Source organism: Poecile atricapillus, chromosome 11 (genome assembly GCF_030490865.1).
Source record: "Poecile atricapillus isolate bPoeAtr1 chromosome 11, bPoeAtr1.hap1, whole genome shotgun sequence".
Lineage (NCBI taxonomy): Eukaryota > Metazoa > Chordata > Aves > Passeriformes > Paridae > Poecile > Poecile atricapillus.
In genome coordinates this window covers 10,234,287-10,260,075 of record NC_081259.1, presented here as the reverse complement: position 1 = coordinate 10,260,075, position 25,789 = coordinate 10,234,287, and the positions used below count along the sequence as shown (strand labels likewise).

General features: G+C 40.1%; 2 protein-coding genes across 8 annotated transcripts in view; both read left to right on the top strand.

Moving 5' to 3' along the window:
* The first annotated feature begins 2,287 nt into the window (after positions 1-2,287).
* On the top strand, positions 2,288-8,104 carry LOC131583332 (CDC42 small effector protein 2-B-like). Of its 4 annotated transcripts, XR_009278494.1 has the most exons (5): positions 2,288-2,684; positions 4,058-4,267; positions 4,690-4,791; positions 5,322-5,512; positions 5,739-8,104. XR_009278494.1 is itself a non-coding variant. In XM_058847298.1 (4 exons), exons 2-4 carry the CDS (start codon positions 4,214-4,216, stop codon positions 5,394-5,396), a joined length of 231 nt encoding a protein of 76 aa, XP_058703281.1. In that variant the 5' UTR covers positions 2,288-2,628; positions 4,058-4,213; the 3' UTR covers positions 5,397-8,104. The 4 variants fall into 4 exon arrangements, 3 of the variants coding, with proteins under 3 accessions (XP_058703281.1, XP_058703283.1, XP_058703280.1); XM_058847298.1 differs by having other exon boundaries at positions 2,288-2,628; positions 5,322-8,104; XM_058847300.1 differs by having other exon boundaries at positions 2,288-2,668; positions 5,322-8,104.
* Positions 8,105-13,490: 5,386 nt separating this feature from the next.
* The window catches only part of SPPL2A (signal peptide peptidase like 2A), a 29,086-nt gene continuing 16,787 nt past the window's right edge, over positions 13,491-25,789 (top strand). The window contains exons 1-5 of one of the 4 annotated variants that reach the window (XM_058847294.1): positions 13,491-15,327; positions 19,085-19,204; positions 20,407-20,589; positions 21,371-21,460; positions 24,743-24,876. In XM_058847294.1, coding sequence (XP_058703277.1) covers positions 15,274-15,327; positions 19,085-19,204; positions 20,407-20,589; positions 21,371-21,460; positions 24,743-24,876 — 581 coding nt within the window. In that variant the 5' untranslated portion in view covers positions 13,491-15,273. The remainder of the gene's footprint in view (positions 15,328-19,084; positions 19,205-20,406; positions 20,590-21,370; positions 21,461-24,742; positions 24,877-25,789) is intronic. The other 3 variants (XM_058847296.1, XM_058847293.1, XM_058847295.1) reach the window with 3 other exon arrangements.

The following is a 25,789-nucleotide window of genomic DNA, read 5'->3' as shown; positions in this document are numbered from 1 at the left end:
ACACCGGCCCGGTTCTACAGTGAGGAGCTACGCTGGGGCCAGGACCGGCCGTGGCTCCCCGTGAGGGCGCGCGAAGCTCCTGAGGGAGCGGCGGGGCGGGAAGGCCGCGAGCGCGGGGGCTGCGCGGGGCGCCCCCTGCCGTTGTCCCGGGCGCAGCGCGGCAGCCCCGCGAGCATCGCTGCGGTCAAGGTCACGGCGTGTCCTCGGGCCGGGCCGGAGCCTCGGGAGGCCCCAGGAATACTGACCGGGACATCAACACGGAGAGAATCTCTTCTGTAGCCTTCTCTAAATGGGGCCAATTCCTGCTTTTCCTGCTTTCCTCATAAGCTTTTCCCTGGCCGTCATGTTTGCTCCTCAGATGTTGCCTAAGGAACTCTACCTTTTCTTGTTAAGGCTTTTTTCCCTTCTGTAAAGAAGGGAAATTTTTGATCATAGCTTTTTTTTAGTAACTTTCAATTTCATCATTTACAAGCCACTTAATCCATTCAACATGTTTACATTATCAGTGGTGGGTGTGTTGCCAACCATTTGCTTGCTTTTCATGATTTTTAGTGTTTTTTTCTAGTAAAACTGCAAGGCAACCTCAGCTGATTCCTTTTGCAGTTGTTTTTAACTTCCAAACACATAATTTGGTCTTTTGGCTTTTCTTATTTAAAGTGGAACAGATACTTAGTTGAAAATAAATTTTTATTTCAATATTAAGGTAATTTAGCTCATTTTCAATTTGAAACAGGGGAGCTGCCTTTGTGGTTTGGGGGGCTTTTATGTATGAGGGAGTTTTATGGTTGTTTGGTTTTAGTTTTGGTTTTGTTGGGTTTTGAAGAGTTATTTTTAAAATATGTATGTCTACATAGCGTTGGAAAGAAGGATGTCCTCATAGAGTAAACCCCAATTTCTTAGGTTAAAAATCCTACACACCTAGATCATTGAAGGGATCAGGTAAAACCTTATTCTCAGTTTTCTGTGAAGCCCCAGGATGGTAGACCAAGATATACATTTATGATACATAGTAGCATTACTGTATAGTTTGAGGAATGCATCCCTGTAATCTGTACATACACTGGTAAAATCAGGGTGCTACTTCCAAGCAGCTAAACTCACTCTACAGAAGATTTTATCTGTTTGGCCCCAAGGTTCTTCCAAAGTCTTAATAATTGTTTTGTACTCTTCACCTTTTTACCAAGCAAGATGCACTCTTCAAGTTCCATGCTTAAAACTAATACAAGTTTTGCTGTCTTTTGCCACACCTTGTCATTCAAAATGTAAATATGTAAACCTATAACCGTTTGAGGACTTTAACGTGATGTTGATGTCAAATTAACAAATTAGAAGCATGGTGGTTTTCAGAAAGGCATTTAGGCTAAAATACACTGCTCCTTGCATGAACTTACTATTGACAGAGCTGGAATTAAAATGACAACAAGTGGGCCCAGCAGTAATCCCAGTTTAACGCTGGATTGGGGCAGGTGGATGGCAGCCTGTGACAATATACACTAACTGTACCTTCATTGTCCTGCACTAAGAGTTCAAGGCAAGGATTTTACATGATCTGACCTTGAGTCTAAGGGCCAGTTGGGAAGAATAAATGTGTTTAGTGATGTTATTTATCAACATTACCACGTGTCTCCCTTCTCTATGCAAATATTCAGGTTTTTGGTTCTTTTGATATGGTTCAGGCCAATATTTTCCATTTATATTTTGTAAATAAAATACAAGAAGACTTTGAATACTTTTTAATACACAGCAGTGGTAGAAGAAATTGATTGTTACACTCAGGGAAGTTTATCTCAACATTCCCAAAGCTCTGGGGTGCTTTAAGGTCCCAGGCTCCAGCAGGGCTGTGCATCCTGCCAGCACATCCAGCACCCGTGTCTGCGCGTGCTAGCCATTCCCAGGCCCTTTGTCTCCTCGCCTCGATGATACTGCTGCCATGGTGAAAAACAGAGAGAAAGAACAACAGGATATTGTCCCGTTCTGGTCTGCGTGCCAACTGTGACAAAATGTTGTTTTCTCCTTGGTTCGGACATTCTTGTTGGCTTTTACTTGTCTTGGGCGAGCCTGAAAACGTTAAGATGTTTTTAAAATTCTTCTAGTTAGAGTGGAAATCTTGAGTCTCTGGGAGTAAGGTGGTGTCCCATGCCCTGGCACAAACATTCCTGTCCTGGGGGATGATTCTCTGAGTCATGCAAAGGAAAAGAAGCGTTCTGATGTAAAAGACAACAGGAAGGCGCTCAGCACGCTGTGTGCCAGCAGGACACCTGCAGAGCTGCCGCAGGGGTGGAAGTGAGCCACAGGCTGCATGGGGAGTGCTGAGAAAACTGCACGGCTGCACAAATCTGACGCCAAACCAGGGCTCTATTTTTGGTCTCCGCTTTGCGTTTCTGACACCTGTAGGGACGCGTGAAGTGCTCAAGAGACTTGTGCAGCACCTCCCGGAGCGGTGGAGCCGCCGCAGGGCATGGGAGCGCAGCGGAGCGTTCTTGCTTAGCCAACAGGACTAATTATAACCCAGGAATATGAACTGTAAATGTGCTGAAGCTGCCAAGTCGGGAGCTGGGTGTGTGCCAGCGCTCGAATGAGGACACACCATCCTGTCAGGACTCTCCGGGAGCGGCAGGCAGCACCGAGGTACGCACGGAGCCCCACGGAGGGAGATGGACACATGGGGGTACGGCAGGAGGACGGTAGGAGATCAGCTGTTGCTTTGGGATAGGCATGGTGTCGTATCAGGCAGTCTGATTTCCAAATAGGTGATCTCTGCGCGGTGACACACTTAAGAAAATTTTAGCTTTGATGTGGTCTCATTAGCATGCAACAAAACCAAAAAATCTGCGACTAATGTGAAGTGCTGGTAAAAGCTTTGACTTCTGCATGTTTCTATGGTTGTGTGGACCACTGTCCCTTCCGGTGGTGAAGACCATTGTGAGAGGATGAGGTGAAATATGAGGCAGATAATGAGTTGTATTAAAACCACCTAGGACAAACTGGAGTAATACAAGACATTCTGCAGAAATGTATCCCATAGACTACTTAAAACAAAGGAGCAGACATAAGAAATGCTTTGAAAGATAAATCACAGAAATTTAAGAAATCTGCTTGAAGTGAGACGTTAGAAAACCACAAAGGTAAAATAAATAGATGTGCTAATTACATAATTGTGGAACTACATAAGAAATGCCTATGAAGGAGGAAACTCATGCTGGTTGGTTGTGAAAGCTTTAGTGGAGGCTCAGAAAGATTGAATTGATTAAACTATTTAACTGTTTAACTTCTGTTAAGCTGTAAGCTTTAAAAAAAACCACAAAACTTTATTAAATTGACATGTTGTGATATTGTTTTAATGATCTGGAGTATGAAAAAATTGATATCAAAGGCTACTGTATAACCCAAGGATTGCTTTAAAGGAAGACACATTTAAAAAAAAAAAAAGTCAGTAACTACTAAAAATTGAGCTGTCTCCTGCCTTCACGGTACTTTGTGATTTTCCTGGTTGTGTCTCCAGGTCAGGATTGCTAGGTTAATATTTTTATACATTCTGGGAAGCTCTAGGCTCTGATGAATGGTTTCCTTTGCTGGTATGCAAGGCTCTTTTCTCTTTTAAGGGCTATTTGGAGTTGTAGAAGGCTCTTTGCTTTGAGCTTTCCCCTATCTAAGTAGAGTAACTGTATCATATGTAAGGCCTCAGTTTGTAAATGTTAACAGGTCAATCTGTTCAAAGCTGTTTTTTTTTTAAAAAGAGTAAATAAAACATAAGTATTGGTTAGCTTTGCCTACAATCAGATCACAGATTGTTAAACAAGACTTGACTTAATTCTATCATTGTTTTTATTACATTTCTGTAAAGAACTTCCTATACTCCCTGTGAGTAAATACACAGAATTCTTAACCCTGATTTTTGACTTGAACATAGTAATTTTAAATTGATGCTTCTCTCCTCTACAGGTATGTTCAAGAATGTAACAATCTTGGTTTAGTCTTAGGAACTGCCTATTTCTCAATAACTGTTACAAAACTTTGATATATTTTAATATAAATTTAAATATTCATCTCTTTGCAGGTATACTTATCAAATACATTTTGTGATCTCTACCAGTGAACCTGCACAAGCAATTCCTTTTTAAGCTCACTCTAGGAACTGCATCTTGATCCTTGAACTGCTCAAACTCCCAGAGAATTATATTTAACAAGACCTTATTACCTACTGAGAAATATAATGACTGAGTTCCTGGTTTGTTTTAATTGGTGCAATGGTGAACAGCCCCCACCGGTAGGTAGATGCATAGCTGCCACCCTTTATCAGATTTGAAATTTTGTTTTCCAGTTACACAGGAAACATTATCTTGTTGGTTTGATTAATTTGGGCAAAGAAATGCAAAAACTAAAACAATTCCTGTTAAGCTATGTTTGAACTGTGTGTTCTTTGCCAGAAACTTAGACAGTATTATTGTTTGTAGTTCTCAGGCCCTGACTTTCCAACAGTAAATAAAGCTTTTGCTAGAATTCAATTAGCAGTAATGAAAGTGACTGTCGTTGTGTCTTACTGCGAACAGGCTGAAACTTCAGCCCGCTTGCCATGAGGTGTCATTAGGGTCAGTCCTGGCTGTCTATTTTTATCTTGGCCACTTGTTTCTGGCTGAAAGCTGCTGATGTTTTCTGAATAGAGACCTAAGATATCTTTTTTCCTCACAGAAGAGGCGTCGGAGGCTGGACCGGAATATGATAGGAGAGCCAATGAACTTTGTACACACCGCGCACGTCGGGGCCAGAGACATGAGTAGCGACTATTCCTCAGTAAGTGTGCACCTCTGGGAAAGCACACATCTCCCTGCAGTCACCTGTAGAGCAAGTAGCTAATAAAATACTAGATAATTGTAAGAGAGAGAAAAATCTTGAAGGCTGGGCTTTTTTTAATCAATAGAGTAGCATCAGAAGAGAACTGTCTTTTGGTTTGTAAATATGAGATACTGTGGGAGATACACTGAGCAGGAAGTGCTCATTTCCTCAGTATCTTTACACATGATGAGAACCTTTTGGATACAGATTCTATGGATGCACTTGATACTAGAACTAAATCACCCTGAAGTCAAAGCTGTGCCAGGTTGAGGGATGTAAGAATAAGTGGATTTTGTATAGCAAAATGCGTCTCAAACACTGACTTAAAATTGTATTTAACAGGATTTTGTTATTATTTCTCCTTATTATAGTTGGGACTCAGCACTGTAAACATGTGGCCTATCTGCTCTTTCAAATTGATGCCTTTAATAATTGCTCTGGCAACCAGAATTTGTAAGTTGTGTGTTCTAATAAGCTTTTTTCCCTAGGCTGTGTCAATTCAGGACCACATGAAGTCTAAAGGTGGCTACACAAATGGCACTTCTGCAACTGTTGAAATATAGGAAACCGAGAGAAGGCTGAAATCTGCTCTGTCTTATGAGGATCCCCTGGACTGTGCTTTCATATTCTCTAAAACCTTGTTACTATGGAGTAGGGAGAGTACCTAAATTAAAAATAGGTCAGTACAAGCTTTGGTGTTCTTTGCACAATATCTTCTGAAGGAGTTATTGTAAGTTGTCCTTAAAATGGTCAGTCATGGTAGTGTTGTAGTAGCAACTGTAATTTGTCACTGTGGATGACTTCCTAGCTCTGTCCCAAAAGCCTCTCAAAGCTGTCATATAAGATGGAATTGCAAGTCAGTATGAATTGCCTGGGATTTTGGCATCTGTTTTTTCTCCTTGCAGGAAATGCAGAGGAGATTTAATTGGAAGATATCACATGATTTCACTTCTTACATGGGCTAAACTGACTTGCTAAGTATGACCTTGTAGCTGCGAGATAACTTTGGACCTGTTTTTTAGATGCTTTACAACCTAATGCATAAATTTTTGGTATTTTTTTAATGCTTTTTGATAGTGAATGAACTCTAATGTGGGATAGTTAGCTGAGTCTGCAAAACACAGTGAAACTTCTGCCTTGCCAAGATAACACTTCTGTATCTAAAAATGTAGCTTTTGCAAACGTTTTGACTCTCAAATGAGGCTGAGAACAAGACATGTGTCCCTCAGCGACTGGGCTGCCTCCCATCCGTGCACACACACTGCTGTGACTGGCAGCTATTACTGCAACACAGCTAATTGTACCTACCAGTTAACTTCTAGTGGTGCTACAATATGCTCACAACTGTGTGTTAGTTTTGCATGACTACCATTGAATTTTAAACTAAACATATTTAAGATCTCTCCTTTGTTACCTCTCTGTAACGTTAGCCACACAGGACTTCAAGGGATATCTTGCTTGTCTTTCTGGCTCCTTAATTTAAAGACTGTCTGTTTTATATGAAATTAATATTTTCTTGCATGTGGTGTAAGTGATACGGCCATGTGAAGAACACGCATTTAAAGAATATTGTGAAAAGTTGCAGGAGGGTATTAAATGGAAACAGCATTTTGCAGAATTCCAGCACTTCATAAATATTTAAATAAACAGCCATAAATACTTAGACATGCTCAAACTACAGTTTATTACTTAGTTCTTATTCATCTTTCGATTAAGTGATGTGACAAAACTGCTGAAGCAGAACTAGGTTTTTCTCTTACCCAATCACTGACAATTGTTCCCCAGCTCAAAATTCTGTATGACTACCACTGCAGAAACAGGAAATCTGCTTGCTCTCTTGGGATTAACTAATTACAAGTGTTTAAAATGCTGCCATATCAGCACAAGTTATGCTGGAAGTCAGCAAACTGTCCTTGCTCTAGGCAAAAGATCAGTTATGAACATTTTTCCATTTAAAAAAAATTATAGCTGGAAAATCTTTTAACTTGTATGATTCTGTTTGTAGTTGTGATACTTCTTAAATCTAGGCTGCTGGCCTTGCTGAATATTGTTAGGCTGCCTTTTCAGAATATACTAGGGAACTTAAAACATGAATGGTAGCTCTGTGTTTCTGTATATGTTTTAAAAAACAGCTTTTCCCCTCCCCCATGTTTTATCTTTTAGGTCCAAAAAGGGAGTATTGCTTTCTGTAATGGTCAACAGCTGATCATAACATTCTGAAACCACATAAGAGAAACCTAATATCCATGTCTTGCTAGATCCTTACTCTCCAATTAGAATGCACACCAAATTTTAATATATTTTAAAATTAGCATAATTAACTGTACATTTAGCTTTTGCAAGTCTTTTGCATTTCTGTCTTCTAACTTCAGATATACTCTAACAACCTAGTTAAGATACAGAGTTCAAAAAAGCTAGATCCTATATAGTGTTGAGAAAGCAAAAAGTGGCCAAGGTGTTTGAAAGAATAGATTCTAATTCATCTGCTTTTATATGGAGCTAATGCATTCAGTCATCTGTACGTGCCCAGAAAAAAGGGTGATAGGGCAGTTGGCATGGAGAAAATGGGCTGTATTTTGTTAACACTGTAAGAAAACACATTGAAGAAAAGTTAGGGTTTCTTGGAGACCCATTCAGTAGATTTAAAATTAGCAGTATAACTAGAAATAAAGGAATTGGTGAATATTTCACTTCTTCTCTCTAAGGATAAATGAACAGAAAATTTGTTATTAACACTTATTTAGAGAAAAATCCTAGTTTTGATCATGTAAACTGAGTAGCATTATCTGGTGTGAAACTAACCTATTTTCATCAGACTATATAGTATTATATAAGACCATAATAAAGTGCAAGATCATTAAAAAGAAATGTTTTGCTATTACATTAAAAGTGTCATTACTTTTAAAAATCTAACAAACATAAACACGTTTTAGGGCTTCGATATTTTTTGTTCTATATTTAGAAACCTTGTGTACCTGTAATCTGTCATATAACTCAGTGTGAATCTATTTTAGTTATAATAAATATGTTGAACTGGGAATTTTCACTCTTTTCATATTGTGGAAAATCCTGATATTTTCTCTGCACTGAAAACTGTTGGATAAGTAAATGGATCAGCATGGCTTCAACTTTTATTGCATAGAATGAAATTTCTCCACTAGAGAGCACAGTTTTACATCAAGTCTTCTCTGTTCTATGCAAGCTCTAACTCCATTGTGGGGTTTGGTGGTTTTTGGCACTTGATTGAAATAAAATACAGAAATGATACCAATTGATCAAACTTTTTGATCCATGTTCTAGGCTGTGAAACACTTACATCAAGACAATCAAGAAACATTACAGCTCTGGCTTGATGCCATTTTATGTTTCCTTTCTTTAGTCAGAAGTAAAATAACTTGCAAGCAGAGCAGGATCGACTGTTTTTTATGTAATCTGGCAGAGTCTTAGCATGTTTGCTTCCTTGGGAAAAAAAAAGATAGTGGGATAGGGAGGTATTTTCAATTCTGGCTATCTTATCCCCTGATGTTCCTGCTAGGCTTTACTGACTGTCCCATAATACTGCATACACCTGTGGTCAGTATACAGAAAAGGTATTTGTTTTTTTCGCAACCTAATATGTCTTTTTATCTCCTGCAGAGCAGCTTTATACCAATTATAGGGTGTCAATGCTATGTGCCAAGTTAGCCTGTGATATGATAACTTGCAACCCACACACATGGTACTGTTCCTTTGTATGCTCTTACCATATTGGACTACCAGGTGCTGCTGTAGCTTCCACTCTGTATAGACAAAAAATGTTAAGAGATTAATAAATGCCCTTTATCTTTCTATGCCAGCAAGAATAAGCACAATTCAACAGTGTTAAATTCCATGCTCATGAAATTCATTATATGTTACTAAATATGGTATCACTGGAAAAATAAACTCCAATCTGTCAGTGAAAGATGATTAAATGAATGCTCCTGAACATGTTTGGATTTACTTTGCTGTCAGCACTGTGACACTGCCCTGAAAAGCCAACAGCTGAAGGTAAGAACTATCTTGTCTGCCTTTCATAATCACTGTGGAACTATAGGAAGAAAACACTTCTGTTTTACAGTGGTGCTAGGATATTCTCTGGTGAGTGGGTTCCTGTAAGGCTCGCAGGTACTTTGTGGTTAATGCTTGAAATTCAAAGTTTTACCTGTAAAAGTGAAGTTCTGAGTGCCTAAAGAGATGCTGAAAGTGGTTGGTGCCTGGACTTCTGCAGATAAACTGTCCTTCCTTCATACACAGTGATTTGTCTGACACAGAAGGCTTAAGGTACTTACACCAGTAATTTTCCTGATAATATTAATGTGGCTACAGTGTATATGTAAAAGGTTTCTCATCCTGGACAGAATAGGTCCTCTCTAAGAACTGGCCTGTTGGAGCTGTTGAGTTACTTAAACTTTTCATCACACACAGTTCTGAGCCACTTTTATATTTTGCTATGTGAAAGCATAAAGTCCCCTTGTTATTGCTTAACTTTTCCTACTGCAGGGAAAGTGTTGAAGAGCTAATAGGCTGATCAGGAACTACAGAAAAAATGAGGTATGGAAGTGAGGGAGATTTCGCCACAGAGAGGCAATGTGGTGCACATTAATGAGGAAGGAGCAGGGAGCAGAACATGCTCATGTTGACGTTTCTTATCTGCAATGCACAAGACAGCTTTGATATCAGTTGGAAAATACCCATAATATGTGCATAATTGGTATATGGAGGAAATTAGGCACTTAAATGCATGACTAAGCTGGGACTTTGAGACACAGATTGCCAATATAACTTTAATGAATGGTAGTGGCTTAGTTCCTGCAGTGGCTTAAAAAGCTGTTTTCAGAAAATACAGAGCCACCCACAAAGGTAGCTCTGGTTTCAGCAGTTGCAGACTGATATCACATTTATGTTTGAAAAACAAGAGGGCTTTTTCTCTTTTTCTTTCTGCTATATGTGAGGTTGCAGGTGTTCTAAATGCCAAGGCTTGCTGCAACCCACTGGAACACAAACCAAATCAAAACTAGCATTAATACAAAATAGCAATAGTAAAAGGGTATCTGCCTTTGCTCCACTGCACTGCCAAAATTTCTGGGAAATTAACTAGATCCATCTGATATTCAGATTCCAGGTACTGGGAGGGTATGAACAAGTTGGAGTGAAAGGTCATGAAGAACTCCCTGTGCCTGAGGAAGTTTGGGTGACAGTTTGTTGGACTCTGCAGACTGAGATGCCAGGTCACCTTGGCTATTCTGGATTTCCATTTATGCTTTTTCTCCTGCTGTTATGTAGAGAATGGAAATATGAAACAAAATAGTGAAGCAATTTGAGTAGACAAGGATGTTACTAGTATGTGTTCTGGTGCCAAAAAAGCTCTCAGCTTGAGATGCTTGATACTGAACTACAGCTCCTGTCTTCACCTGGGAACTTAAGAGATGGACAAACTCATAACTAAACCTGTGCCCTTTTAGGAAGAATGAGGTGTACAGGACACCCATGGCACGGGCTGCTTTGGCCTCTGCACTGCCTAAACCCAGCTTATCAAGTGCTGCAGTATGGCTACTGAACACCTTGTGGTTCTCACTTGTTCCATATGTCCTGTTTATGTGCATCCCATTAACATGACTGATATCCTAAAATGATACCCAAACCTTTAGTTTAAATGGAAGTTCTCTTAACCTAGTTTTCATATGAGACAGTAGTAATGGCTGGACAAGAACAACAGCTTTGAGATGTCTGTTGAGACCTGTACAATTCATTACTCATGAAACCAAGGCCACAAAACTGTGTTGAAATTACTTTATTCAGTGAACCTTTTAACTTTTTTGTTGTTATTAAAACAATGTAAATGGGAAGAATATTCTAACAAATTTTAAGTTTCCTCTGATATTTGCATATGAATCCAAACTGAACAAAACCAAGGTTATTATTACTAAGGGCCCATCCTTATTGAGAGGCAAAAAAAAATGTTGAATTATGTCTTTCACTGTTCTAATACATATGTTTTAATATATATGTATATATTTAGACCTTCATCTCAAGTAATGTGTAAGGAAATAAGGCATTCTTTTAAACTGAAATTAGTATGATTATTCTGACTTACTGAAATTTTTTAAAATGGACTTAAAATCTACATTTAAATCGCTGGGAGAGAATTTAATGTACTTTTAAAGCTGACTTTGGCCTGTACAAGTGGATGACTAATTAATTTCATATTTATTCATCAAAGAGCTAGAAAAAGGGTTACAGAATTCTTTTTATTTTATATATAATAGTTTATTTACATGCATCTGATCTTGCTGGTGCTTAAGAAATAGGTATGCATTTTACATAACTTACCTGAGTCTAAAGGTGAATGAAGACTGTCCCTAATAATAGTAATTAGTGAGCTGTGTGTTATTAAGGATTCATAGATCTGACAAAACAATGGCATATATTCTAGCCAGAAATCTATTTTTAAAAAATTGGTCTGATATATGCAAGTTTGAAGGTCTGGACTCAACATGAGTTGAAGCTGAAGATTAATGGTGAAAGAAATACCCTTTTAAATGCAGTTTACACACATTTACCCTTGCAGTGTCTACCACCAGGGAATATTAAAACCTCAATGCCTTTGAGGGTGTGGCACAAGTTTGACAATGTAATTCAAAAGTAAGGTTTACAGTGCTTCATTAATGTATGCTAATGGGGCCTTGCTGCATAATGGTGTATGAGCAAGGCTTTCACTAGTTTCTTTCAACTAGTTTAAACATTACCTTGAAAACGCATTTAAATTAGTTATTCTCTCTGCTGCATAATATTCATAATATTCATATACTAGGGTATCTATTCCTTGTAGAAATTACTATTTACAGGTGTTCAGATAATACTGTTGGTACATGGGGAAAAGTTGCTAAACATGTGCTTGCATTAATAAATAATTCTTAAATGCTGTTCTTTGTATATTTTGGATGAGTCTCTTGCCAGGACACACAGGTCCCATGGGGCTGTTGCACTTGCCCCTATTGCCAGCATGTGTGCCTGTCTCACAGAAACAGGAGGTTTCAGCAACAATGTTTCCTGTACCTGTTTAATCAAGAGGTTTCACAGTGTTATTTTGCTGTTTTGTTCCAGACTCCAGCCAAAAAGCTGTGAAAATATGAGGCACTGAAAGAATTTATAGGACAGAGTAAAATATTTTTCATTTAACCTATTTCCTTTTCCTCATCACCTGCTTTATTCTGTCCTATTATTCTACTGCCTACTAAATTTCTTAGAGATATGTGCAGCATTTGGGTCAGTGTTCTTTCTTAGTTCTTAGAAATGAATACATGTTAAAATCCCTTCATCCCTTTGAAGATGGGTATTGATCAACGAATCCCAAATCCCCTCCACCCCGATTCTTGTATGACATAACTATTTGATAAGCAGAGTCCAGTTGCTTTTGCAATCTTAGTCCTCTAAACATTATGCAATGTTTCTGTAAAATACTTAATGCTGATAGCCACCCTTCCATATCTGCCTACCTAGGAAGGAACTACCTTCTGTTTATGGATTTTTATGCAAAGTTAACAGAATTAGACAATAATTCAAAGTTAAGCTATTGGAAAAGTAAATTTAATTGCATAGGGAAATACAGGTAAATGAATAGAAAAAAGCAGATTGGTTGGGATAAGTTTACTGACAAGCCAAGAGGATGATCATTATGAAAAAAACCATAAATTAGCACTTAATGCAATGTTAGAATTAGGAGAATAGCCCTAGAATTGACAGCACTTCGGATTTCTTTCCTTGTGAATGAAATCATTAGTGTTTAGAAGAGTGTGTAAGTGATGGAAAACTGCAGAAGGAAGGAAAGGATAATTTCACTATTCCCATGAAGAAGATTTCAATATGTGCATAGTATTGTTCAAGCAGTTTATTTTCCATGCTAATTGTTATTAGATTCAGTTTCCACTTTCTAACTAATATCCTCAATGCCTACATTAAGCATCTCCCTTTTTTAACACTTTCAGGAATGCCTAAATTGAGTTACAGATTTTATTCCATGCTGATGTTTTGGATGGGAAAGGGATTTTTCTGAGAGTGGTGTTGATATTCTCTCTGATGAGAACTATGGTGGTATAGAAAGGATATAATTTTTGGTACAGATCTTTAGTACCTTACACTGGTTATGCCTAGGGTTATATTGTTCTTTGCAAATAAGAAACTTGAGGTTTAAAATTGGAAAAAAAGAGAGAAGGATCCTTTAGGCTTTGAAGTCATTCTTCAAGCTCTGAATGTCTTTATAGCCTAGATTTCTTCTGCCTGGTATTGGAAATCACATATATGAACAAAATCTAGTTTTCTTGGTGCTGAAATTTGAGAATAGATCATGTTTTTAGTTTTGGTTACATAGTAAAGCTGATGGTAAAGCCTGGGGACTACTGAAGTTGCCAATAAAGATTACCTAAGAAGTTTTCACTGATATCCTAACCCCCTGAAATATCCTAAGCTGACATCCTAACCAATCACCCCACCAGCTTTTCAGTGCAGGTATTTCTAACCCACATAGACTGGACTACAGAATATGTGTTTAGTATAAAAAATGTTTTCACAATATCTTTAAACAACTATCAAGGCAGGGGACATCAAACCAAGCAACTTTTGAGAGAGCAATTTCCTTTTATTCAGAGGAAATCATATTCCTTTTTTCTTGGTCCATTTTTATTTTCAGCTGCAGACAGAATAAAAACTGCTGTGTTTTCCTGGGGAACACAAAGAGAAGGATTAGTACATGGCAGGACAGGACATGCTGCCATGGAATCTGATCCTGGGAGCTTCTACACACTTGTAATTCAAATTAAAGACTTCTTCCATGCCGAAATACAGTGTAATATACATATCCATAGCTCATTACAGATCACAGAATTGGCAGATTTATTGAAGTAAATCAGTATTCATTTGTCATCCAGATCTTGTTAGACTCAGAAGAAGAAATAGTAGTTGGCGTAAAGTATCATGGTTACTCTGACAACAGCACCAGAATAGAAACACACAGATGGACAACATACTAGCCTGTTTTTTAAATACCAATTCTGCATAGAATATGAATTATTAGCTGTGTCATAGTGTGCCATTATCTAGTTAACTGTTTAAGCACATGAAATTGTTAGACACACTTTTGCAGGTCAACAATACTACAAGATGCATAAGCCTGTTCTGTTGGTGATATAATGATGAATTGCAGATTGTCACTGAGCAAAATAAAAAGCCTGTCTGTTACCATCAAAATATTGGTATTGCTCAAGACACTACTTATATACAGGTATGTAAACATTACTCAGATTTTTACAGCAATAGAACAGCTTCTTGACAATTTGCTATAATGCAGCGGGGAATGTTCTCTGTAGATATTCTCTATGTCTTTGTCCTTAAATGCACAGAGGGGAAGAACCATGCGTGCAGGAATCTCCTTCCTCCGTAGTAATAACTAATAAACACTTAGCTTGTGAGCATCTCAAACTAAAGGAGTTACCCACTTATGGCTTTGATTTACTGATGCTGAAGTGGTCTCATCCTCTGGCGTCTCCCTTTCCCTAACGCCTCCGCCATCTCAGTCATGGCCACAATCCCTTCTTTCTACAGCAATCTTTCTTCACCCCTTCCTCTTCCCTGTGCACGCTGGCTCTTCGGCAGCCCCGGGAAGGGGCAGGGCGCGGATGGCGGAACCAGCGCTAGAAAACCTCCAGCGAAAAAAGGGATGTTGCACAGCTTCCTTTGATGGTAAATCACAGAGCTGTTTCAGCCCATGTGCTTCCTGGAAATCCTTGCTGGTTCTTACATCTGATGCATCAGAGCCCTTTTAGTACTTTCGAAACCTGGAAGACATCTCTGAAATGCGCTTTTTGGTTTGTTGTTGTGTTTTGTTTTTTTTAAGAACAAAGAACACAACTTCTTCAATCTCGTGGTATAGGTCACACTTTGCTGTTTCTTGTACTGTTGCTCTCACGTACGACATCCTGCTATCCTCACCACACCTCTATCCCATGGCCGAGGCGATACACTCGGATTGCTTTGTGTCGGGAGACGCGGGGCAAACGCGGCCGTGTCCTCTCTCTTGCAAGGGCTCTGAGGAGTTTCAGTGAGCCCGCCAGTACCTAAAACAAGGGGGCTGCTGGGCGGACCCCATGCGAACCGCAGCGAAAGAACACACGGACACAGAGGCACCGAGCCCCGCGGGGGCGGGGACGCGCAGCCCCGTGGCCGCCCGGCTCCCGCAGCACCGCCCCGCCGGGAGGGCCGCACCGCCCGCCGTGCCCGCGGCGTCCCGGGACCGGGCCGGCGGCAGCGGCGCCGCGGCGGACGGAAGAGGAAGTGGCGCCGCACCGGGAGCCGGTGAAAGGCTCCGCGGGGGCGTGCGGAGCCCGAGCCCAGGGAGGCCCCTCCCCGAGCAGCCGGCGGAGGACGATGGGGGCGGCCGGGCTGCTGTGGGCCGCGCTGGGGGCCCTGCTGCTCCCGCTGGTAAGGACGCGGGGCCGCGCTGCCGGGCCGGCTGGGGCCGAACGGCGCCACTGGGCCGGCCCTGGCGGATGGCGCTGCCTGTCGCTTCCCTTCGCTGCCGGCCGAGGGGCTCCCTCCGCCCGCCTCATCCCTGGGCACGTTCCCGGGAGCTCGCCGGCCGCGGCGGGCAGGCCCCGCGCAGCTCCCGTCTCCCGCGGCTGGGCTGGGCTGCCCCTGCCTCCGGGCGGCTCGGGCTGCAGTGCGGCCCGGGGGATTGGGCCTCCCGGGCGCGCCTCGGGCGAGGCCTCTCGGTTCCCCCCACCGGGCCCGGGAAGCTCAGGCCGGGCCAGCTCCGGTCATGCCTTGGGAGCTGAGATAACAAATCTCACGGGTGCCTGCGTGGATAAACCTGGTGGTTAAGTGTGGGGAAGGGGGAAGCTTGTAGTATGTGTATGTATCCTGACTTTGGCCTCGTTTATCTTCAGTTTTGGTTTCGGTATGGCACATATTCGCAGCTTCTTCCTCTCTGCAGGTGTACATTGCTGTGGAAATTGGCAGACCACCTTGTACCAAATGGGGTAGTGAAATGGGGAAGTCAGAAACCTCCATAATCTGTTTAGGCAGTATAAAGGGCATGCGTGCATTAAATGCTGTTCCACGAAATCGTTTTGTTCTTGAGTTTTTGTTGTGTACTTAGTTTTAATGGAGTCCATCTTGTTTTGGTAAGACAGGATGCAGAATACTTCTTTCCTGTGTAGGAAGTCACCACTGAATATGTTCAACAACAGATGCACAGCACAGTCTGTTATTACCTTGAGAATGCCTGTGGGGGAAGTAACTTGTCTCCCTTGCTTTTCCTGAGTCCCACGTAGCCGTCACTGGTGTGTTGGGGTTTTCTGAAGAGTTATTTTGCTCTTTAACCCAATGATTTGCTGCTGCTGACAAGGGAAGGTACTTCTGCCCTCTTACAAGACTCCTGGCCCTATGTCCTGCCTCCTTCTTTGCTCTACAGATGCAGTTGTAGCTGTGGTGAGCATCGGACCAGGTTATTCTGCCTCAGGAGCAGTCGCTTGACATCAACAGCATGGGGAGTTGGGTTTGGGGAAGGATCACTGCTGCTCTCTGAGCATGGGCTTCTGTTCTCCTGGGTCACAGTGCCTGGAGGGAGGGAGAAGGGCCAATTTGTGTGTGTCACACTGTCACTGGCAGAACAGAGAAGTGATGGTTGTTCTGTTCATGGCTATTTTTTTCCTGCCTTTTTATGTTTTTGTGGGTTTTATGTTGTCTCTTGCTACATGCAGACTGCCTTCTCCCTAGTCTGTACCTTTGACTTTTTATATGTCTTATCTAGGTACTAGTTGTAGTGGATATTGTAAATATAGGCTTGGTTTGGTCTCTGTGTCTACTGGTTCATCTGATTTCCTGTATTCTGCATGGTGGGGTTACTGGTACACTCCAGAGCTCAGTAGTCAGCCCAGGCTTATATCCCTGCAGTGACAGGGACATGTTTGGAAAATTAGGGATTAAGAGACAGAATGAGACTTCTTTATCAAAGATAAGGAATTATATGACAAAAAATTTGAAAGTGATAAGGGAAGGAAATATGATGAGACAACTATGTGTCAGAAATGGGAAGGGATTTGTTTGGAGATGAGGGGCCATTGTGAATTGTCTGAACCTGAAATGAAAGGAGATGGTGATACCCCTTTAGGTAAGGACGGCTGTCATGCCTCTTCTCCATGTGGAAATGCTTTTATGCCAGAGCAAATCAGCCTAGGGAAGCAGGTTAATCTTTTCAAGAGATGTTTTTGTGATCACACACTTAGTCTTGTTCCTAAGTAATGAGGCTGAAAACGTGCTTGGTGAGAAATGTTAGCTTTGTATGTATGCTGAGAGGAAGATTTGTTCGGTGGCATAGCTAACTGCAAGGCCACCTACCCAAACCAGTAGCCCTTTGTTGTGAAAGGATACTGAAGTGATTCGAAAGTAACAGGACTTTAGCTGGATGCAAGAGGATTTCCCTGGGGATGTTCCAAGTGGGGCACATCATGTAGCATTTCTTTTAATTTTTAACTTCTAAATGCTGTCTCTGGAGCTCAGCAATGAATAGGTGTGGGTACACGTCATGCTCAGGTCCTGCCTCCCTCCACCTCATGAGGATGAACTGTGTGCCCTGATTAATCCCCAGAGAAGGGAAGCTTGCCAAACAAAACATGCATATCAAATAAGCAAGTAATCACTCCTTCTAGGTAAATTTATGCTTGTGTAGCATTAACACTTGATTTCCTGGAACCCAGAAAACACTTATTATTCTATTTGGTGAAGCAGAAAGAGCTTTTAATGAATGTAAGCCTCTGGGGTTTGCACCTGTTGAAGTCTTTACTGCTTTTAATTCACCATTAGTTTGTACTTCTAGATGAATGCACTTAAGAGGAAGGCTTGATAATTTTTGTGCTGATCATAAATCATGGAACAATTTATTTCAGCTGGCAGCTGAAGAACTGTTCTGTATTAAACAGTTAATGTGCTCAGGCCCTTTGACACAGTTCTCCCAGCAGATGTTCATGCGCTGGGGCCAATATAATGGATTCCTCTGAAGAAGGTTTTTTGCTATTCAAACCAGGCAGACATAAACCTCTGAAACAATATCGTCACATGCTTTTATTTTCTCTCCAGTTCTCCCTTGCTGCAGAATACAGATCTTCTAGCTTGAGGAGAAATGCTTCTCTAGCTCTGTTAATGCTTAGCATTGTTTATCTGTTTAGGCTTCTCCCCCATACCCATCCCTACTTTTAGCTTAGTATGTTAGTGGCTTTTTACACAAATCTGAAATTTACAGCAGGATTTTTTTTTTTTTTTTTTTTTTTACTCTGATGATTCTTCTTGCTATTGAGGTTGGTTTCAAGACAAAGAGTTGTAATAAGAACATCTTCCAGTTTTTTTACACAACACTTCTTCACTTCTTTGAGATGCAAATAATGTTCATTTGTTTTCACTGCTTTATAGCTGTAGCTGCATTTTATCTTTAGTCTGTGCATTTATCCATTTAGATACCTGACCATTATTTTTGCTTGGGGAGAAGTATACATTCCTAACATTATCAGAGAAGTATACATTCCTAACATTATCAAAAGTTTTAAAATTCAGCTCTATTTGTAAGTAACAGGAATCATATTATGTGAGGGACTCTAAGCTTGAGAATCACCAGTATTTCCTTGACTACACAAATTCTTCTTAAGGTGCACTAATTGATCATTTTGTGTTTACAGTTACTTGACAAAAAGATATTTTGGGAATTGTCATATGATGCATATATATCTATATGAAATACATATAAGCCCCTACTTTATTAGTAGGGAAAATTGTAGAGTCTGTGAGGAAGGAAAACTCTGGAACTTCATCTCTTTTCCATGTACTGTTCTAATTGCTTTCCATGTAAAATTTCACACTTTTTGGAAGGCACAAGATAGAGAATCTGAAGTAATTTGCATTGGTTTCTTGCTGGTATTCTGCTTGGTGACATGAATTGTATATGTCATAAATACACTGTATTTGCAAAGAGGATTAGCAATATTATATAGTAACTAGGTTCTTCCTAATTTTCCAGCCTGCTCTTATGGTCCCCATCTCTCATGGAATCAGTCATTATGTAAAATAATGAGTTGAGTAAATTCCTTTTCTCGTAATAGTTCTTTCTCTTCTTAAGCTTTTTAGAAGAATGTTTGCATAACTGATATTCTGAACTTAGTGTAACTCAGAAAACTCTAATTTATTGCAGGTGGCTGCTGATGAGGGGATCCTGCATGCCTCTGGAAGTGGAGTGCCTCCAGTAACCAAGGAATACTGCATCATTTACAATTCTAATTGGGTATCTCTTCCAAAAACCTTGGACAATGCTGTAAGTAGCTTGTAGACATACTCTCTGAGAAAACTAGAGTGCAATATGAATTTGAATCAACTAAAACTGGTCTTTGGAGTTTTGAGTTAAATACATGCTATACTGAATATTTGCCATTTTGGTTCATGTTGTCCCCTTCCCCAGCTCACTCCAAAAAAAAAAACTATAGTGAACATTTCTATCCTTTAAAGAGTTGGTTTCTAGAGTTTACAAAGAGAATACTCTCTCTGTGCTTAGATCCAGTTTTTTTGTGTTTATTAATTTTATCCTGTTAATTTTTTTCCCTTTGGGTGTTATCTTTATGTCTAAGTTTTATATTTGTGAGTTAAAGTTCTGTTTGTTTACAAAAATTGGTAAACTTCTGAAACTTTTTTTTTATATTGGCTCATCAGTTTGGTGTACTGTTTAAATGTCTTGAAAACAGGTGATGTAATAGGAGATCATCTGAAATGTACTATGATGCTATATTTTCTGAATGTGTTGGTGTGAGGCAGAAATAAATATTCTTTAGGCATTCTTATAAACAGGAAATACTTTGTGTTTGGGAGTGATCAATGCACTCTGCTTTCCCTTCTGTTGTTCTTTCGCAGGCTAACTCAGTGTAAGACACAGTAAAAATCATTTATTGCCCCAGATGTCTTTGCTGTGCCACTTTGGCCACTGGGATGCCTTGACCAAATTAAGAAAATTGACAATCATTTCAAGACAACTGTCGATATGAAATTAAATTTTCAACTAAGGAGATGATGATGTAAAGTAATATGTTATTAGACTAAACAGCTGGTTTTAAACAACCGTTGTACTTTGGACCTCTGATTATGTTGTATCCATCAGTGCTCTTTTGGCTTGTAAAGCCTGGAAATATCACAGGGTGTACACCAGATTCCACTGAACTACAAGTAGTGATTTTTCTGTGTAATCAGTTTCTTATGCTTAAATTATAAAACTGCCTTCTGTGAAATTACATTTAGAAATAGCCAGATTATTTCAGCTCTATGCTGCTCTAAATGTCCCTCAGTATTGCAGGTTGCAGAAACTGCTGCTGTGATTTTATGTTCCTGAATTAATTTTTTTTTCTGTTACACCTCTTCCTGGCAAATCTCCAGGTAAAGAGCATAGTAATGTAGTCATCTGGATTAATTTGTTTGTAATATCAAATTTCCTACTTTAATCACAAACCTTTTCTCCCTCTTTCTCTGCAGACTTTTATGACTCTGGAAAACCTGACTTCTACAGTCCTCTGCAGCTCAGCAGAAGTTCCTTCTGGCTTAATGAAAGACAAAGCAGTTGTAGTGATGAGAGGAAACTGCACTTTCTTGGAGAAGGCAAGAATCGCACAAAGTTTGGGTGCTAAAATGCTGTTGATTGCCAGTAAAACTAGGCTGGTAAGTTACAACAAACAATTTTCTTCTGTACTGAAATAGTGTCTTGTCTGTTTGGTCCCATGCAGTGTTGTGCAGCATTAGCTGAGAGAAGCCCCAAAAGCAGAGGACCCTGACCACGTGTGGGATTCCAGCACGAGTCATTTACCCTCCCCACAGAGCTGTGTGCTGGAGGGGCTGTGCAGTGCTGGCTCACATCAGCTCAGAGGAGCTACAGCTGAGCTGGATTTTTAAATGTTCCTTGTATCTTTGTTGTTTGAAACATCAAACATGTTTCTGGATCCAAATTCTTGTCTTTTTTATTCCCTAATTTCAGTGCTTTCTGAACTCCATGTAAACTTAGATGATACTGGTTTAGACATGTGTGATAAAAGTAAGCTAGGGAAATGTAATCCAAAACTGGAAATAAAAAAGGTGTTGTGATACCTCATTGCTTTTTTCTTCTCCATTGCAGCTGCAAAGTGTATGTACAATTTACGAATTTGTGTGATTATCACAGAAAGTTCATCTTGCTTTAGAAGTGTAGAAATTAAAAACAGTTTTGATTATCTCTCATAATACTATAAAAGCACAAGAGTAGTATGATTTCAGATGTCTTGGTAGTATCATCTGGTTTGATTTAAGCACATTTTTCTTTATTAGCCTTTTACAAAGAGTGATGAATGACCTTTTTGATTTATCATTTCAATTTCAGTTTATTTGTAGGAAGATAAAATCTGCTTTTAGGGATCTAAGACTTTGTAAATAGGCTCAACATACTTATCACTTATGCTTTCTTTTTTAGTCTGCTATTTCAGATAACAAGACTGATTTTGAAGATGTGACTCTTCCAATTGCTCTTATAAGATATAATGACATAGTAGATATGCAGCAGGTAAGTACAGAACTTCAGCATGTTATGGTTATATAAACTTAGGTATTTGAACAAAGAGATTAATTTCAGGTCAGGTCTGGATGTCTGCCTGATTTGAATATGCTTAGATACTGCTTTCATTCCTAAGAGAGGATAGACATTTAGTTGTGGAATTACTGGTCTTCCCAATTAGGTGAACAAGAGAGATTGATTGATTAGAACACTGAGAAAGGGAAACACAATATCTAACTGGAGATGGGGAACCTTAGGAGTTTCCTGCTGAACAAGATAAGCTGTCTCTTCTGGTAGATTTGGATACAGTTGCAGGTGCCTGACACACATGAAGAGCTGTGGCCTGAGAGGGCTGTTCCTTTAGTGCAGAAGCTTGTAGCTACTGGCACCAGAGCTTCCAGGCAAGCAGCACCTGAGCAGGTTGGATCTTGAGGAAAGACTGAGAGGTTTTTTGCCTTTGCCAGATGATGAGCTCTCTCTGTATAGTGTGACAGCATCAGCTAAAGAGTGGTTAGGCAGTGTAGTTTGAGTTTCTGCTGGTGAGTTGATGGTGAGATGCCAAATGCATGTTGTTCAAATGCAGCAGTTAAATGTGGTATCTCCTACACTTTATAAGCAGGGGAGTTTGTTTTGGGAGTATGTGGAGTTTCTTTTCCTTGGCATGGAATGTTAGGATAACAAAACATTGCACGGGGTTTTAAAGAAAACAGTAGTTTTTCTTCAGTGTGGCTTTTTCTGCTTTTGGGGGTTTTTATTTAGTGTTGAATAGTTTTGCTAAGCAGGAATTGCATTGGCACATGTTTTTCTGGGGATAGCAGAGGCTAGCACTGGGTAGTCTTAGTTTCTTGAGTTGAATTTACAAGCTCACTTCACCATTTCTGCTCTTAACCTTCAGAGCTGCCATGGAAGGTTGTCTTAGGTAAGTATGCAAACTGAAACTGCCTAGATTTGTAGGACTTTGGTTATTTACTGTTGTCATTAAAGACATGTACTTGCTGAGCACTGAGATGACTGAGGGTTTGTGCTGTCTTCAGACTGCCACAGCCTTGATAAGTACTGGGGTTAGGTTCAGGCTGTCCTCTGTCTTCAGATTTGTTTCCTCAAGTCAGGTAAGTGTTTGCTTGCTTGAGTGATTTTAGAATGCCCTATTAACGGAAAGGTACCTAGGACAAGTTAGGTCTGGATCTTCTCTGCGCTTCTTTATTGCCCAGTTATGCTTGGAGTGGTGTGATTTAGAATCACTTCTGTACAGCTAGAGTAACTCACCAAAGCACCTCTGCTGTAGAGGAGTGTGCCAGGTGATGTCTCATACTGCTGCTGAATCAAAGAATTCATTTTTGTCTCATAATGAGACTGCCTTCATAAAAGTAGTGAAGAACCAGCCTAGACTGCAAGTGATCTTTCCTGGTTCTCCTCCGTTTCTTTGCCAAAGCTTTCTGTCATGTCAGTGGCAGCTGCTATTTTGAATGATATGCTCTGCTTGGAATCCAGCAGCCATTGTACACTTCCTACTACAGTTGCATTTCTTGTTTAACTAATTTTAAAGCTTCCTCCCTTTATTTAGAAGAGAGAGACAGCACCAGTCTGAGGGCAAGTAGTTTATATAAGCGTTCTTTTTATTTGACAAGTAAATAATCTCTGTTATATATCTGTTAATCTTTGCTAGCCTTCACCATTAGAGCCAGGTCTGTTAAGAGTCTTGAGAGCAGTAGCAGTGTGTTACAAACCTTTTAGTTAGTGGATAGCTGTCTTGCTGATTTGTTACCTGATGCACTCCGTTTCGTTCTAGTGCTCCCTGTGGTGGAAGTTGAGATTTAGGAAGTTTTTAGTGAAGAGAGGAACAATAGGAGAAAAAGAAACAATTGCTCTAGATTTAATGTGAATTATACTTTGTAAGATTTATGAAAATTAAAGGAAAAAATGGATTAAGATATGATGGAACTGAATACTAAAAATGTAAAAGTCTATTAGGCCTCTTTTTGGCTTTTTTTTTTGGTTCTTGGTGATGTTTGTTTGGGTTTTTTGTTTGTTTTTTTGGGATGGCTTATTGTTTTTTTTTTTAAATAGAGGATGCTGTAATTTGAATAGTTTTTTTCCCTTTAATGTTATGCTCCACTTCATACAACTGCAGTGTTTCACTAGAATTTAATTTTATTCCTTGTTTTCTGAACTTCCATAACTTCAGGCAAAAAGAATGATTCTGACTTCTTTAGCCTGCAGAAAGGTTATTATCTGCATGCAATTAGAAAATCTAGATGTTGAAATGATTCAGCTTTCTTCATATGTGGCCAATGTATTCCACTCTATTACTGGGCTTCCCATTCAGTCTTTCTAGTGCCAATTTGATCTTTCTGAAGCCAAACCTGTCTGGCATGTTCTTCTGTCTTGCTTTTATCTCACATGCAGACTGTAAACAAATCTGGTTTGTTTTTTCTGCATCTCTGAAGTCTGTTCTCACTGCACAATTATTTTAGATGTCTGGACTTTGACTGCAACAGCAAACTTGTCTTCCCTACTACTTTCCATTTCCTGTCAAATTATCATCCTTTCTTTGTTTTTTTAAATCACACCTTTCAGTCAAATGGAAGCACCTTGGTTTTGCTTTCAAGATTTTTGTACAATTCAGTACCAGCTACATTTCAGTGTTCTCTCCAATTTTCTTCTGCGTACTTCAGCTGATTGGCTTTCTTCCTTAGGTCTTAATTTTTTTTTATTAGCTTGAAATTGCTTTGTTTTCATTTGAATCCATCTCAAATCATGTTTGTGTGAAGCTGTTGGTAAATAACTTTCTGTCACCTTGAGCTGTCACTGCGTTCTGTCTGAAGCCTCATGTCTGTATCTGAACTGAGTTTTGTGGGTTTGAGAGCTAGAGGCAGATCTGCTGATACCTCAGTGGATCTGTGAGTTTGTATTTTAAGGTGATTGAGTTAGATGTGCTTTCCTGCAGAGCTAATGTCTTTGATAGCACTTGGTTTATTTTGGGGAGGCATTTGGGCTAGAGGCACAACTTCTCAGAAGTGTGGAAAGAATGCAAAGAGCTACCATTTTCTTTTGTGGTATCTCTGTATTTACACAGGAGTGGTAATAGATTTGTTTCCAAACCTGACCATCCTGAAAGGTAGCATGGAAAGCATTGCTAGGCAAACATATGACATGTCTTGTGTAGTGAGTTGAAAACTTCCTCTCAGCATTGTGTAGATTATGAGTAGGAAATCACATACATCTTGCTGGAAAATAAGCAATATAATTTCTTTGTTCTCCTTATGAACCAACTTGTATGTTATATTTCAGGTGCTTGGAAGTGAAGTTAATGTGACTCTGTATTCACCACCTTTGCCAGAGTTTGACTACAGTATGGTTGTCATCTTCCTAATTGCTGTGTTTACAGTGGCACTGGGAGGCTACTGGAGTGGAGTAGCAGAACTGTAAGTTTGTTAAATGGAACTGCTGAAATTACATGCACTGCAAAGCTTGTGAAAACTGTCATTATGATCAGTGAGAAATTATTTTCTTTTAGGTTGGTAGTTAAAAAATTAGAAGATCTAAGTGCAATTAGCTGCTTTGTCATCAAATGTTTGAGCACTCTAACCTCTGAAAAATCACCAGTGGTCTTTGAGAAACCTCAAGCACAGATTGTAACTGTCCCTGAGGGATAATGCAGCTCTTGGGAGGAGGTGTGAGTTAATATTTTGACAAATTACCAAATACTCTGTAACTAGCATCATAATTCTCCAATATCCACAACAGAAATTAGGTGTTCTAGTTACACCTTTCAAATGCAGTGATTCAGGAGGTAAATACATATTGTATGTAGTGTCTGCCTCGGCAGGGATCTGTGCAGCTGCTCCATCCCAGCTGGCTGTGCAGCACTCCTGTCACCAGGAGCAATGGGAAGCACAGTTTGGTTGTCTGGCTGGCTCCAAATAAAATCCAACCTGGTTTATGTGTTTCAGCTTTGTGTTTTAGCTGGTGGAGCAGCAGAGCCAGGGCTGCAGCAGCTCTAGGACTGGGCAAGGATAAGGAGGCAGCAGCAGTCCCTGTGGAGGGAAGAGGGAGTGCCAGTGCAGAACAAGGTGGCAAAGGCAGGGGAAACAAGGGGTAGTGGGGCTTTCTGCACTGTCCTTGAGGGATGTGCAGCTTTAAGTGGTGTACAGAATTGTTACTAGTCTGGGGTTAAACTGGCTGTAGCTGGCCTTTGAGAGCATGGCATTATTCTGCAGTGTTTCTTGGGTGGCTGTGTATGCTAAATGGGCCAGTGTGTGTTGCTACCTTCAGGGTCTGAGTGGTGTTCTGGTGCTTTGCTCCCCAGAACAACAAGGAGAGGATTGTATGTGATAA

What these genes read in the sequence shown, in the direction of transcription:
- LOC131583332 (XM_058847298.1), top strand. Translation starts at nt 4,214, where the DNA reads ATGACTGAGTTCCTGGTTTGTTTTAATTGGTGCAATGGTGAACAGCCC. An exon ending in ATGGTGAACAGCCCCCACCG is followed by an intron (nt 4,268 to 4,689) that starts GTAGGTAGATGC and finishes TTTTCCTCACAG; the next exon opens with AAGAGGCGTCGGAGGCTGGA. An exon ending in TGAGTAGCGACTATTCCTCA is followed by an intron (nt 4,792 to 5,321) that starts GTAAGTGTGCAC and finishes TTTTTTCCCTAG; the next exon opens with GCTGTGTCAATTCAGGACCA.